The sequence below is a fragment of the Haliotis rufescens genome, unplaced genomic scaffold, assembly GCF_023055435.1.
Source record: "Haliotis rufescens isolate VD_foot unplaced genomic scaffold, xgHalRufe1.0.p SCAF_5, whole genome shotgun sequence".
In the NCBI taxonomy this organism is placed as follows: domain Eukaryota; kingdom Metazoa; phylum Mollusca; class Gastropoda; order Lepetellida; family Haliotidae; genus Haliotis; species Haliotis rufescens.
Window position 1 is genome coordinate 23,006,173 of NW_025964223.1, and position 12,523 is coordinate 23,018,695.

The following is a 12,523-nucleotide window of genomic DNA, read 5'->3' on the forward strand; positions in this document are numbered from 1 at the left end:
GCAGGATGAGACATTTCAGTGCACGAGTGGATGGTACAGAACCGCTCATGTCACAGATGAGATTCTATCAGTAGGTGCCCCATCCGAGCATCATCGATCTGGGTCTTGGTGGATTAATTAATGATTCATACAGAAAGCAATGGCAACACATTGTAACAATAATTGTGTGAGCTTTGACGTACATAATAATGTAAAGTTTAACTGAATATCAAACATGTAATAATGTGTGTCAAAAGCGAACGTTATCCCATAACGAGTCAATTTATTTTTGTCATAAACAATATTTCGAGCAAGTCTTCAACAAGATTTTATTTTTAAAATAAAATTGTATTTAATAGTTCGCATAATAGGCAACTGCTAAGGGATGTCTTAGGCTTCTTACCAATCATCCAAATGAGCATGTTAAATGGCGCGTTGTTTGTTGTCTGCCGTCTCTCATTGTTCCAAATCGTAAATGCATAGAGGACCTAAAAGCTATAATATGCTAAAGTAAAACACTTTAGACATCAGAAACACTTACGAAAAATGTATAATTCGCACGTGACCAATCTCATCAGGGTTTCTTCTTTCTTTGTTTATATCAATGATCTGATCTGTGATCGGTTCAAATACAATGTTGTATTATTATGACCCAGCATACTTGGGAAAGCCTTTGTTAATATTCTGTGAATATATATTAATGTTTTAAAAAAGGGTATCAGAGTATCTCTTCTTTTGTGACGGGTGACACCGGTGGCGCAGGATACCCTCACCTTTTCGCGAACACTTGGTATCATCACTATGTGATTCATAAACACATGCTCATGATATAATCGGAATCTAACAATGGACTCTGCTCTTAACAGAGATTTCACTGGATTATGGAAATGGTTTTGTCGCTTTTATTTACATCTGTTGTATCGTAAAGGCTCACAATTGTGTGTATATATTTATTTATCAATGTAAATGTATTATTCTTTTTTTAACTATTCACTTGTTTATGAAAATACTAGCACCATGCATTTGCCCCGAGATATATTAGACATATTGCAAATCTGCGGATGTAAATTCTGGCGGAAAAAAGAAGTTTATTAATTCTTTCATTATACTGGTATTTTAGCGCGTAGCCGGGGATGAAGTGGATAGCATTATCATGATGAAGTGGTTCTGCAATATGCGAGACTGGCACATATATAATGTATATGAAGGGCCTACTTAATGTTTAGTCGTGTCTTTAATCCGTAACGGGTTGACACAGTCGTGGCAGGTTTAGAACTCCATTGTCATATAGAAATCACGTGTATTCCGCAGTGACGTTACAATGACAAGTCCCAGTTTTAACCAAGGTTTAACTCTGCCCCTGGAGGAGAGACGTTGTCATATCGATTTAGCAATCTAACGTCGGGAGCAATAGCGTGAGATAGGCAATTATAAAATAAACTGTGTCAAAATATGATTGTTGTATCACCATAACCTTTGTTGTTCAGTTCAAGCTGCCGATGTTAAATGTTCGGGGTAGAATGAACTTCCCTTATCTTTATGTACTATAGGGTGTCATATATCTTTTTGATATTGATCAGTTCTCTGTAATACGTGTTTCACTGCCTGTGACCCCTTTTCGGAATGTTCGAAGAGAGCTTATACCTATTTGACCCATATTCCCATGTTTAATATATGCGTTCCAAAATAGTATGCCAAAGAATTCGGTACTGTATTTGTAGCATAATTTCATTACGTTTTCAGACAACGATAGTTTAAGGACAATCAAGACACAATACACAATTATCGACAGTATTCTTAAATGCGCCCTTAAATCTTGACAAGGAAATGTTTCATTCATAGCTCCTGGAAAGGTAGAAAATCTTCACATCGATCACATACAAGACAATTTTACGAGTGTGGAAGTCTTCTTCTCCTGTCCAAACGAAACCGAAAGACACGGCGACATAAAATACTACTTACTGTCGTATGAAGCTCAGGTATGTCTCATTAAAAATAAAAATGTGATTACACTTGAACAGAGTTGTATTACTTTAATTACAAAAAAAGTGTACGAATAACCAATGACTTCTTCAAATTTACTCCAGCTCAAACCTGCCTAGATAACAGATAATGCATTGCCGTGCATCATGATCAGGTATAGATATACCACACATACATATACGCACGCACGCACGCACGCACGCACGCACGCACGCACGCACGATCACGCATACAAGCACACAAAAAAACATGGTGGTGGTCTTCCACTTTAAGTTTACAGTGTTTCGGCGACTATTTTCAGGCTAGTAACGATTTGATAACGTTTGTAATGTTTTGGTCAAATCTAATTTTTAAGTGTATACTTTCGTTTGCCCGGCAGTTTATATACACAGTTAGGAAGGAAGATTTAGGAATAGGGTGGATATTTATGATGAGTACATATGCATTGAATACAATGTATATCGAGTATGATTATTCCGTTACATTTTGACAGCGAGAACATAACCACAACGTGACAGAAAATCCCCAAGGATTAAACATTTCAGCTGAACCTGAGTCGAACTGTAACTACTCCCGGGTTGTACCCATCACAGCACAAGTACACTACATGTTCTCGGTGAGTTAGGGTAAACTGTGTGTACAAAGAAGGCTCACTATTGTATGTTCTCGTATCTTAATCATCCCGTTCCCCTTTAATACCAAAGCACTAAATATCTCAGATGATTCCATACACTTGTGTTGTAAACAAAGTCCAAATTTATCAAAGAAAGGTAGTTAAAGCCTAAGGTAAATACCAACTTTTAGGATTGGTACTTGTTATTTACGATATTCATTTGAAGTAAGCGGAACACTACATTATCCTCTTCAATTTCAGGTTGTAGCATAAGATGCTTTTGCTTGCAATGTAGCAAATGTCAACTTCAGTATAAGCTTTCAATACAGTTCGTGTGAGGCACGCTTAGAGTGAAACGTGTTGTACATATTCCGTAACTTACCCTCACCACAAACTCTTGACGAACTTGATTTGATTACAGGTCCACGCATTTAACAAATACAATGGAACCGTTTCTGAAAAGAATTATACCACGCTTACTGGAGGTATGTTAAACTGTTCCATGGATGTGTCATATGTAAATATTTGATTACACTGTGCTCGTAATAGTTTTGAAGTGAATGGTCAACTTATGTTTAAGTTTGTTCAATTATCGCATTGGGTGAGTGAGATCGGCTGAACACTGCTTTTGTCAGCATGTCAGAGTAATTTATGAGGGACATTCCAACAAAGAGGTGTCTACACAACATGCTTATCGTCTGTGTGTTCAATTATAACAGACCTCCCAAAATCTCCGAACAAATTAAATACAAACGTACCATGGTATGCAGTTCAAATGTCTTCATATCACCATACGACTCCAGTATCTAATATATACGTATCTCATGTTCATGTACGTCCTGCTTTCTAATCCCTTTTCATTATCATATTGTCAAGAGCCGTGACCGGCAGGAACCACCTATTCGTTTAACTACTTTAACAGCCTCCGGTTAAGATTAGCCCTCTCACAATGCGCATGAAATATTACCAGATTGAATCTCCACTGTTTACGCACCTGTTGTAGTAGAGAACGTGGATGTGCGAAAGGACTGGGGTATATGCCGGATATCTATTTGCGTCATATGTATTTGCATAACATGAATGTAGACCGGTCTGAACTACCATGTTCGTTTTCCTAGCGTCCGGCCCTGTGGCTAGTTTGGATGTACTGAGTACAACGGCAGATTCCATCACTATACAGTGGACCAGGCCATCACTTCCAAATGGCAACATCCTTGGGTATCTGATAAACGTTACATCGGACGGCAAACATGAAAGAGTTATAAATGTGACCTGTGACCAGCCTGAGGGCGGCGTGAGTACAACCACCAGTTACTCTTTTTCATTTTCTGACCGTTACATTATGATAAAGATTCATTCATCATGGAAATACATGATTGTCTTTTGGTTATTGAAGCACATTTGTCTTCCACAAAAAGATATGGTCTGCAGAAGTGAACGAAAACGAAATATCTACACACTAACAGGACAATTACAATCATGGATATATATTTCATGTTACAGGACAAACAGAACTGTAATGCAACGGACACTTCAAACACGAAGAGTGCTCCTGTTGTCAACCAAGACAGAAATGAGCTCTATTACTACAACATTGAAACCTTACAATCCTACACTAACTACACAATAGCTATATCGTGTGTCAACATAAACGGAACAGGGGTGGAGAGGAACATCACAGTTCAAACCAACATGACCGGTACGTGTGATGGAGTTAATGTTCATTCTACAATGACACTGCTTAAGTTTGATTGATCAAAATGTGATTAACATTAAGTATCTAATACAAATCAGATGCATCACAATTTACAAGCCTTTTCACATTCAAAGCATTTGTGACAAAACGTCGGCCCGACGATAGCAAGCCTACATAGTGATGCATATATCAATGACTGCCAATAACCCATAAGAACTCTACACGTTCGACATAGAAACAACAACGTATCAAACATTACAAAATCTTTTTCAGAACACGCATGTGACGTTTTTCACCATATGTGACGCCTCCCCCTTTTGTAATGTTCTAAGATAGCTGAACTATTTGACATAGTTGCCAAATTTCAACTACGAATTCCAAAAGAGTATTCTAAAGCATTTGGTATTGCATATATATTACAATTACAGTATCGTAACAATGTGGTATTATTATAACCCAGCATACTTGGGAAATCCTTTGTTTAATATTCTGTGAATATATATTATACTAACTACACAATAGCTATATCTTGTGTCAACATAAACGGAACAGTGGAGAGGAGGAAAACCACAGTTCAAACCAACATGACCGGTACGTGTGATGGAGTTAATGTTAATTCTACAATGACACATCTTAACCCTAATGGTACCTGGACGTCAGTCAGCCTGCATACCGCTCAGTGCCGCACTGTGATGACGTCGCTGTTTCAAAAACGTATACCTTGTATCAAAAGTGTCACAACGTCTCTATTTCTTCGCACAGTGTAACCAAATTGTATAACATGCAACTCGAGTTGATTGTCATTCCATCAGTATCTAAAGTTACCAAATCCAAAAGATCTATGCACTCCCTAGCCGTCGATAAAAGTGCTGGTATTATAAGTTTCCTACTTTTCTACATTAATCGTAATATGGACGCACCCGAATAGGGCAAGCAAAGCAAGTAAGCGCCCTTGTTTGAAATCTAAGCGCCAATAATTCATATCATTGGCAAGTACATGTCCTAACAGTGATAGACATATGACATTTATGTTGAAGTACACATTCACTGAGAATTTTCCATGAGTTATATTTACCAATAAAATTGACTAACATTAAGCATCTAATACAAATTAGATGCATCTCAATTTACAAACCTTTTCGCATTCAAAGCCTTTGTGAGAAAACGTCGGCCTGACGATAGCAAGCCTACATAGTGATGCATATATCAATGACTGCCAATAACCAAGAAACACACAATTTTATGGATAACAACTCCTTTAAGTTGTTATCCATAAAATTGTGTGTTTCTTGTCATCCGTCAACTTCTAAGTAATGCCTATCAAACAATTTTGCCAATAACCAATAAGAATTGTACATGTTCGATATTGGAACAACGACATCACTATATAGAACATGCACACTCAGATTGAATCTGCCCTGTGTGTGCACCTGTTGCAGCACAGAACGTGGATGTGCAAAAGGTCTGTGAGTACGTGCCGGATATTTAAGCGTTGTCGCCAATGACATGGCTTCATAAAACTGACGCTTCAATATGACACATTACACTATGAATCTGAACCCATATACGCACAATATCATTATGGACAAGTCTCATATATACTCTTGAAAAGAGTACGGAACTTGTAAGATATATCAGTTTCTAGTAATAGATATTTTATAATAATGAACGAATTAGGAACCCGATACAACCAGTAGTGAAGTATGACATCATGTTATGACCACCAACGATCTAAAAGGACGATAGTAGTAAGATGGGAAATTCCAAAGTTTTTGGATCAGTAGTTCATTATACCTCCACGATTTGACAACAATTCATTCACACGACGAGGCATACTGCGTATGAGTCCTCCAATGTCGATTTGAGGGAGTCTGTTCCACTACTCTTGCAGCGCCTGGTACAGTTTATCCAACGTGGTTGGCGGCCCATAGCGTTGGCGCTCACGTTTTGCCATTGAACTACTGTGTTCAATGTGGGAATGGTCTTGGCTCATTGTTGGTCATGGATGTTGTGCTGCTGGAGCATGGACGTTGTCGTACAGAAAAAAACCCACACGTCAACCCACATTCCTTGCAAACGGACAAGAAAGGATGCCAGTAGGTTGTCCCGATGACCCTTCCTTACGGAATATGGATTGGGGTTCACTCAGTCACAGTGATTCCGCCAAAAAGATAACCGATCAACCACGAAATCTGTCAAGAGATCTCAGGTTGAAATTGTCGTGACGTTCATTTCGACATCGCAAGACACGACCACCTAATCAAGAAAGTGCAAAGTGAATCGGGACTCATCTGAAATATGACCCGTGGCCGTCGAGCATGGAGCTGCATGTAGACGATTTTTAATCCCCTGACCCGAAAATCGTACTCCAGTAGCCTGATGAAAGTTTGCAGCCATCTGAACTCGATTTTGTAGATCTGGGTTTCGAATTAATCGATCATGTACAATTGTCGTTGACATGGGACAGCCTGAACGTGGTCGATCGTCATTGTTTTTGGTTGTTGGTACCTGTTTCACAGTCTAATAATCACAGACTGTGAAACATTGAACGTATTGGCCACTGCACACTAGCTGTATTCTGTCTGACATAAACCTATTCTAACCCGGATCTTCACGTGTTTCTATTTCAGAACACGCACATTTAAGTAACACATATATTAGTGCCACAAATCTAAAAGATGCAAGTAATGGCGTTTATAACGACTGCCTGGTAGGTAATGTAACTCGTAATGCAGCATGCTTCCAAACATATACACCTGTTAATATCAATAATTTGTTTTGTAGTTCCATTACCACCAAATGGGTTTAGGGCCCTTGTGATCAGCTCGTCGAGTGTGACCCTGCGCTGGACCCCCGCCCACCACCAGGACGGACCCACTACCTACTACATTACAGTAGGGGAAGAAACCAGCATGAACTCACATACCTTCCAAGAGAAAGAGTATGTCACTGTCAGTGGTATGTCTTTTATTGAAGATAACTTGCTTTTATCATAAAATGACAAGACAATTGTTTGTATCCTACCTCGATCACGAAAATTATTTGTTTACATTGAAACGTTGCCGAGGTTTGAACTATGACAAATATGTATCGATGCTAAAAAGAGTGCTGAACATGTTTATTGGTCGTTGATACAGAGATTGAACGAGTAGGCTGAATCTTTGCCGGCGTGTAACGTTTATGGAAAAGGAAAGCAAAAGCGACGGCTCTCGATAGTTGATGTTAAGCAGTTGCAATTTGGTCAGAGTATTGGCACACTGAGGAGCGCTGGCAGCATATCTCAAGCCATAAACAATTAGAAAGTACCCATAATGTCTGTTTTCATGTAGCACTTACCGGATTCAGTATTTATGCATGGACCTGTCAACCATCGGTAAATACCTTCCTGTTATCAGATCTTAGGATTATCTTCATTCCTTTGACTAATCCATGTCCAGATGTTTATATTCCGGCAAATATTCTAACTATAAATTGTCGTACATATATTTTGTTTACCTTGTTCATAATATATATGAATTAGTCTGTAACCGGAACAAAAATAAGTAACTTAGCATGCACGTTATTGAGCATCATGTAAAACACATCTTGGATTTGATAACTACGTGCGGGTAGGATTGACACACGTTTGTCTACTTTATATTTATACCTTATTTTACATCAGGTTTTTATAACACATCCGCCTTGATTGAGGGTCTCCGGAGTTACTGGAAGTACACCTTCAACATCACAGCAGCTACTCCTGTTGGCAACTCAAGTGTCTTGTCTCTGGAAGGAAATGTCCGGACAAATGAATCAGGTATAATAATTGCATAATTCTTGCTAAACCGTACCGATGCTCGTGAGTTTTACCAAAATGATTAACGTCTGAAACTATACCGCTTTTGTCTTCCTTCCATAACCAAACTGAAATGTTGTCCAGAGCGACAACTCAGTCTTGCAGATCCACAGCTTTTTAAGTATAAATTCTATTTCATAATTAATACTAACAGAGTTGAAATTAAGTTTCCTTTTAACATACTGCATAACTCAATGTACTGTCACTGCAACTGATACATAATTACATCACTTATTTATGTAACATTATTTAATAGCAAATAGGGATCTATTTTCGACATAATACATGACAGTTAACGCGCCGGCCTATGTTAATTGTTTTGTTATCACTTTTGGACAACGATTCATAACCTAATTCTTATGAAAAAGTCGGAACCGAACAATCGACTCTGTTTTTAGCAGATGTTATATTATTACTGTTATCAATTAAGAGCTTGTTTCATTCATAGTTCCTGGAAAGGTAGAAAATCTTCACATCGCTCAGATTCCACACACGTTTACGAGCGTTGAAGTCTTCTTCTCTTGTCCCAATGAAACAGAAAGACACGGCGACATACAATATTACGCACTGTCGTATGATGCTCAGGTATGGTAAATATGTGCTTACGCTTAAACATTTGTATGACTTTAATGACAAGAAAGTGTACGAATGACAGACAACAGATAATATGTTTACATATACTACATACACACCCACACACATTGATGGTAATTGTGATGCATTTCTCTCTCTCTCTCTCTCTCTCTCTCTCTCTCTCTCTCTCTCACACACACACACACACACACACTCTCTCTCTCTCTCTCCCTCACACACACACACGCGCGCAGTGTGATGGTGATGCATAACGGGTGACTTGTACCGTATATACTTTCTTATGCCCGGCAGTTTATAGACACATTTAGGGAGGAACGTTTCTGAATAGGATTGATATTCATGATGAGTACATTTGCATTGAAAATAATATATATTGTGTGTGATTATTCTGTTACATTTTGACAGGGAGAATATAACCACAACGTGACAGAAAATCCCCAAGGATTAAACATTTCAGCTGAACCTGAGTTGAACTGTAACTACTCACGGGTTGTACCCGTTACAGCACAAGTAGACTACAGGTTCTCGGTGAGTTAGGGTAAACTGTGTGTACAAAGAAGATTCACTATTGTATGTTCTCGTATGTAAATCATCCCGTTCCCCTTTAATACTTTTATAACCCCAATGGACTTAGCACTAAATATCTCAGATGATTCCATACACTTCTCTTGTAAACAAAGCAAAACTACATTCCGTTGACACTGGATAGAAGGACACAACGTGTTCAAATGGGTACCTGATAATTGTTGCACTTGTTTAGATGTACATATGTGAAGGGTGGAATCAAAATGAAGCTCAGAAACCAATCTATCAGAAAAAGATAGTTAAATCCTAAGCTATATACCCGCTTGGAGGATGGATACTGGTTGTTTATGATATGTATTTCAAGTTAAGTGAACACTACATCATCCTCTTCAATTTCAGGTTGTAGCATATGATTCCTTTGCTGGGGATGTAGCAAATGTCAACTTCAGTATCAGCTTTTCTATACAATTCAGAGTAAAACGCGTTGTACGTATTCCTTAACTTACCTCCACTACAAACTAAGTGACAAACTTGATTTGATTACAGGTCCACGCATTCAACAAATACAATGGAACCGTTTCCGAAAAGAATTATACCACGCTTACTGGAGGTAAGTTAAACTGTTCTAAAAATGGGTCATATGTAAATATTACACCATGTTCATACTTGTTATTAAAGTGAAAGGTCAACTTATGTTTACATTTGTTCAAATAGTGCACTGAGTGAGTGAGTTTGTCCGAACTCAGCTTTGAGTACATACCGGATATCCAATTGTAGTCATTGCATTATAAAACAATATGAAACGAATGAGACATTTTGATCATAGGTCCATGTCTTATATGTGCATAACACAAATACTTACGTTTCCCTAGAGTCTGGTCCCGTGGCTAGTTTGGATGTATCGAATACAACGGCACATTCCATCACTGTTCGGTGGACCAAGCCATCACTTCCAAATGGCAACATCCTTGGGTATCTGATAAACGTTACATCCGGCGACAAACCTGACAGAGTTATAAATGTAACCTGTGACCAGTCTACGGAAGACGTGAGCATAACCACTGGTTACTCTTCCTCGTTTTCTGATCACAACACGATGTGAATGCTCCATTCATTCTGCCTTAATGGAAATACATGTATATCAGTTTTTTTATGGTTATTAACTCATGGTTTGTCATCGACAATAAAATGCATAGTATAAAGAAGAGAATGAAAGCGTTCAATTCGCCACAGTATCAGTTAAATTGCTATGATTCCTTCTGTGGATACTTCTATATGTGTAATTTTATGTTACAGAGAAAGCACGAATGTAAAGCAGTTGACACATCAAATACGAATAGCGCCGCTGTTGTCAACCATGACGGAAATAAGCAATATGACTACAATATTACAGCCTTAGAGTCTTATACTGACTACACAATAGTAATATCCTGTGTTAACATAAACGGAACAGGGGAGGAGAGGAACACCTCTGTTCAAACAAACATGACTGGTAAGTGTGATGATGTTAATGTTATTTCTACCATGACACTGACGATACCTTGATTCTGATTGGTGAAACTATGATAAAATCAGGTATCTACTTCCAGAGAACTCGAAGAAGTGCATGTATAGCTTTGGCAGTAACATACAGTCAGATTTTATCGATAGCCCGGAGATGGAATAGGCAGGTTTGGCTCAGACGATTTCCTCGAGTCTCCATGGATAAGCTGGCATCAGTGTATAATGCAGGATCTTTGACAGAGTTAAATATTTTGATGCTGGCATCTGCGACGTCACTGCTATCTCTGTTGTAACATTCCCAGCCTGATGTGAAGTTCAAACCAAGACTGCCCCCGGCTGACTGTTATTGAGTTTCAGCATATGTGACTTTGCTTTTCACGCAATCGAGACTGGTTGTTCTCTGGCGTTGACGTTTTCTATATATTTGGAAAGATGGTCCTTGGTGCTGAAGCTCACAGCATTTTCAATTACTTTAGATGAAAATGAATCTTTTGAGAAGGGCTGTACGACAACCTGCTTGAACATTTGTGGGAACTGGCCACTCATCAAGCTTTTGTTAAAAATACTTGTTATTGTCGGACAGACAGACAGATAAATAGATAGATAGATGGATAGATCTTTGACAAGGAGTGACGTTTATAGCGAGAGCCTGGTGTGTACAAGCTATAACCTTCAATATACCCAACCTGTCAATATTTTGTTTTTGTAGTTCCATCACAACCAATGGTGTTGCAGGCCTTTGTGAACAGCTCGTCGAGTGTGACCCTGTGCTGGACCCCTGCCGACCACCAGGACGGACCCACTACCTACTACATTAAAGTAGGGGAAGAGACGAGCCTGAACTCACATACCTTCCAAGAGAAAGAGTATGTCACTGTCAGTGGTATGTATTATTTCACTTCGGATTGAATCGACTCTGCACAGCATCTAAAGATTTAAGTGATAACACACTCCTGCTATACAACTTTATATTACAACCCTAGCACCGACATTTATGAGATTCTTAGTCCAGATTAGAGGGGTTGCTACCTCATGATCAGAATTGGGTCCACATGCGAGCTTCCTGATACAATTGAAGAGGAAATGCATTTGATTGTTAAGATCCTACACTGAGGGGTGTGTAATTCAGTCGCCCAAAATATGCAAACATTTAATTTGTCCACATACCTGTCTAGACATAGGTGAGGTGCCGACTTGGTGTACAAAATGACGAGGGCGAAAGCTTAGACATATTTTAGTTCGATTCTGTTTGCCGTATAATATTTTTATAAGTACTTTGTTTCAGAAATAAATGTTAAAATGGAAATTAATGACCTAATTCTTGACATCGAGATTTGTAGGATGGTTGCTCACTCACCACCAACAATATTGTGATGGAAGTGAAAGTTAATGTGACTTCCTGAAATCCTACAGCTAGCATCAAGTGGGCAGATCTAGAGCACTCTTTGCAAATCGCCAGAAACATTGATTGGAATGCACTTGTGACACCGAAGATTGAACCGCATCAGCAGATAGACGACTGGTGTTGATTAGTAAACCATGTAACTCGAGTTATTTTAAGGGGACTAGTCTGATAGTGTGTTACTAAATTTGACACTAAGCCCACATCGGACCCCGCTGCAGCCAGAACATTGTAATTTGTCTATCGCTGTGGCAACGCAGTGTGTTCATCAACTTTTCTGACTGGGTGTTTGTGGTTGTTAACGGTTTGACATCTTTCTTTTCATTATTTGTGAATTTAATGACTCGTGCCATTTAGATATATGTATGACAGCATCTCCCAAACCATAAACAA

At 38.7% G+C, this 12,523-nt stretch overlaps 1 protein-coding gene across 6 annotated transcripts in view; it reads left to right on the plus strand.

The window, feature by feature from the left end:
• LOC124111740 (phosphatidylinositol phosphatase PTPRQ-like) overlaps positions 1–12,523 on the plus strand; it is a 247,471-nt gene that overhangs the window by 132,323 nt on the left and 102,625 nt on the right. For 2 of the 6 annotated variants that reach the window (XM_048384535.1, XM_048384537.1), the window contains exons 27-31: positions 9,106–9,228; positions 9,772–9,835; positions 10,098–10,273; positions 10,522–10,717; positions 11,438–11,611. The exons of 1 other annotated variant lie outside the window; for it this stretch is intronic. In XM_048384535.1, coding sequence (XP_048240492.1) covers positions 9,106–9,228; positions 9,772–9,835; positions 10,098–10,273; positions 10,522–10,717; positions 11,438–11,611 — 733 coding nt within the window. Of the gene's footprint in view, positions 1–1,821; positions 1,959–2,455; positions 2,579–2,996; positions 3,061–9,105; positions 9,229–9,771; positions 9,836–10,097; positions 10,274–10,521; positions 10,718–11,437; positions 11,612–12,523 lie in introns of all 6 variants that reach the window. 3 more of the 6 variants (XM_048384538.1, XM_048384539.1, XM_048384542.1) reach the window with 3 other exon arrangements.